General features: G+C 40.4%; 1 protein-coding gene across 3 annotated transcripts in view; it reads right to left on the reverse strand.

Moving 5' to 3' along the window:
- Nucleotides 1-3,757, reverse strand: part of ttyh2 (tweety family member 2) — a 41,027-nt gene that overhangs the window by 26,183 nt on the left and 11,087 nt on the right. For all 3 annotated transcript variants that reach the window (XM_008314339.3, XM_008314338.3, XM_008314340.3), the window contains exon 2: nt 495-667. In XM_008314339.3, the coding sequence (XP_008312561.1) occupies nt 495-667 (173 nt within the window). The remainder of the gene's footprint in view (nt 1-494; nt 668-3,757) is intronic.

The following is a 3,757-nucleotide window of genomic DNA, read 5'->3' on the forward strand; positions in this document are numbered from 1 at the left end:
TTCTGTCCTAATTAATAAAGACTAAAGATCAATCCATAAAAATGGACAGTCGAGCAGCAGAGGTTTAATTCATCAATACTGTTTCAACCTAGAGGCACTGGCTTCCTCCAGAGCACATCTAATGAAGATATTGCCAGACATTTTAAAGAAATGATAAGACATCGAGGTGGGGGGGTTGAGGGTTATCACATAAAAATGCATTAGTATTTCACAGTGGTATCAGATGAATGTTAGGGTTGTCATGTATATGCAGGACTGGGAGAACACTTTGACAACACACATGGGAGAGGACAGAGAGGGGTTTATACGGTATATGCCTTAAGAAAACAAAGGATTAAAGAAATGAGTAGGATCCGTGCACCCTCTTACTGACACTAAATGAGGGGAGTCATGGGTGAGCACAGAGCTAGGAGGCAGGTATCAATACAGAGTGAGTGAGCACGACCATCAGCACTTAGCCAGAACAGCTCATCTGTGTGTGGCCACACACTCACCATGTGATGAGGCCGGCGGCGACGGCGGACCAGGTGACGCAGCAGGAGCTGGGCTTCTTTGTCTCCTCCTCATCATCCTTGCGGCAGCAGCACAAACAGCTCAGGTAGATGGCCAGACACAGAAGGTTGAGGCCGAGCCCCACGGCCACCACACAGGCCAGGAATATAAGAGACTAGAAGAGACAAACAAACAAGTAAATTAACTGAAGTGGTTGTTTAGACCAGACAAGTCCCAAGAGAGCACGTTTATTTACCTCAGTTATGACAGGATAAATTTAACATTTATTTTGTATAATTATTTTAATTACACAATGTTTACGATTACATGGTGTAATTAACATAATTATAAAATGTGTACATGGTCGACATAAGTTGTATTTAGAGTAAGGGTCTCTGGTGTATTTGTGTCACAGAGACATTTTGCCACCAAGAAATATGTTCCTGGTGCATCGTAGATCATTTCTATTTAATTAAGGTTGAGAAAAATTCTTTACCTCCTCCATCATAGCACTGCTAGGGGATATTTCAATATTGCCTGGAATAAATGTTATGCCAACTGCTAGAGTGAATCAGCTCAAGGGATGTAATGAAAGACTAATGTGGATTCTATGATAGGAAAAGTATATTTTTGTTACTTATTACCTACATGTACCTCGTATTTAGTTTATTCAACAGTATTAATTATATATTGCATTTATTATAATAAATGCCTGCAAATGCCTTAATTCTGCTAAGATTTGCAAAACTAAGCTGTAATATATTTTCCAGTGATATTGAAAACTCCTTAGATACTAAATTTAAAATCTTGCCTGCAGTCAGTCTGGATCTGTCTTCAATTAAAATGTCTGGTTTATGGCAAGGAAAAGAAATGGAAAGGTGACCACAGACTGTTGTTGTCTTGAATAGAGGAAAAATGGACGAAATCCATCTGAAACACTGCAGCAGGTGAATTTAAAAAAGAGAAGGTCACCCAGTAGTAACTCGGCCTCTCTCCTCCCTTGTTGTGCTGCAGGTATCATTTTCTTACTTTAAAGGTTTTTGTTTACCCGACAGAATATTGTCTGCTAGTGGAAACACTGAAAGCCCTTCCTTTGTTCTCTTTTGTGTACCAAAATTTAAAAATGAGTACAAAACAATATGAGAATGAAAAAAACATGAGAAGCTTAGATCAACCAGAGTAAGAAAAAAAATGCAGCTCTACCAAGGGACACAGAAGAAAAATACATTTACATATAGGTTATATCTATATATTTATGCCTATATATATATAGTTTTTTTTTCATTATATATATTCTGATCTGGAGTTACTTTGCCAGCCATGTTTGAAGGTGTTTGCATAAGGTAATGATGTGGATGCGCTGTCCTTGGTACTGAAATGGAGTGGTGGTTAGGGTTAGGAGAGGTGGATAGGTAGTAAAACATTTATACATTTTTCATGAGCGGTGGATAAAATTAGGCGGGGCATGTAGAAGTACAATGGTGCAGCTCCGCGGTCATGTCAGTAAGCTGTATACAATGGACGAGGACGTCCCCCATCTGTCTGCACCTCATATAATATTTAAAGATTTACAGTAGGGGCCACTCTGACAACTAGGTGGCTACCACCAAATGGAGCTGAAGACAGAGTGTGTATTAGCCTCACGATCAGTAACCAGTGAAGGCTAACACTTTGATTATTCAGTGTTTGTACACCGCGGCAGCACGACATGTCACGATGCCAGAGTTCACCCCAAGAAAACATATTTCTTCTTCCATTGATTACTCAATCAGCTAGAAATCAACAAGTCATTAATTAATGGCACTGTAATTATATTTATAACCAACATTCAGCCCAGCTGCCCTGATGCTTTCTCTCCCCCGCCTCCAGCTGGGGAGCACACACCCTCTTACACCGCTCTGCTTTTCTCCTTCTCGTTCCTCTTTTAGCTCCCCTCCACCTCCTGCTAGCGATGTGACAAAAATAGCAGCCAGACTGTCCTAACAGCCTGAAACCAATTTTTACGGCCATCTGTGAGCAGATGGGCTTATTTAAGTTGTACTTTTCCTTTTATACACCCCAACCCCCTTTCTTTCCTTCTCAGAGTTTGTGTGAAATCTCTCTGATGCAGAGCCATCTGTTCCCACACAGTGATGTCATGTGTCCTGGGGATTAAACACAAAAACCATAACATTCCCAGGATTATTTTAATGGCTGTAACCTATCCTTCCTGTATCACTTCCACCAGGTTGGTGTCTTTCATTTCCATAGCTTCTGTCCACAGAGAACAAACGGCCACCAGAGTGAATGTTTAACAGCTTGAACCTTCATTAATTACCTCAATTTCCTTCCATTTTCACTCAATGATGCAGGAGTTCAAGGACATTCAGCAGCACAATTAAAGAGGTGACAATATGAATTTGTTTACGGGTGTGTGCTCGCACAGAAGACTTGCAGTGTGCACCAAGGTGAGATGTGGCGACACAAATAGATGGAGAGGCTGCTCTGATGACAGGGTGAGATTTTGAGTCATGACGACTGATTAAGTGGATTTAATTGGGGTAAATATAGTTAATAAATGCAGATAGGGAGTGAAATGAATAGTCTCAGTGTGGGGAGGGAGCCAGAAAAGGAAGGTTAACTCCTGCTTCACACATGTCGACTTTGCGTTGAGGTAAAATGCAGATAAGTTCGAGGAAAATGTTTAGAGCCTCCTCAAATCAGGCAACATCTGAATTTCACTGCAGATAGGGAAAAGCAAAAACATGACGCGCAAGGAAATGGTCAAAGAAAAGCTTTAGGGTTATCAAAACCTCAGTTTTGATGGAAACAATCTTTTAACAAATGCATATAGTATGGATTTGTAGGTTTAATTTATTTTTTACATTTCAAACACCAATGATGTCACTTGTTTTCTAATGTTTTTTTCCTCTGACTCTCTGCCGTCTGTTCTTTGTGAGGTACAGAAATAGTGACTTCTGAATAATGCAGCGACTGAGTGGATGTTCACTTATGCTGTAACCCCGATGTGGAAACATCACTGTTTGTTCAAACCTTGCAGTGAGTTAAAACACATTCATTACACAGAAATTAGAGTGTGAACATATGAGATCTCTGGATAAAGTACTCTTGAATGTGCACAACTCAAACACATCCATCCAGTAGCACTGTGCTTTTGTAATACTTCATCTCAATAGCCTCTATAGAGAGAGGGCGGCCGAGCTGGAGGCAATAAACACTAGAAGGAATGGAAAATCAAGCCCAGTCAAAATGCAATGCCTGAGAG

This window comes from Cynoglossus semilaevis, chromosome 8 (assembly GCF_000523025.1).
Source record: "Cynoglossus semilaevis isolate Cse_v1.0 chromosome 8, Cse_v1.0, whole genome shotgun sequence".
In the NCBI taxonomy this organism is placed as follows: domain Eukaryota; kingdom Metazoa; phylum Chordata; class Actinopteri; order Pleuronectiformes; family Cynoglossidae; genus Cynoglossus; species Cynoglossus semilaevis.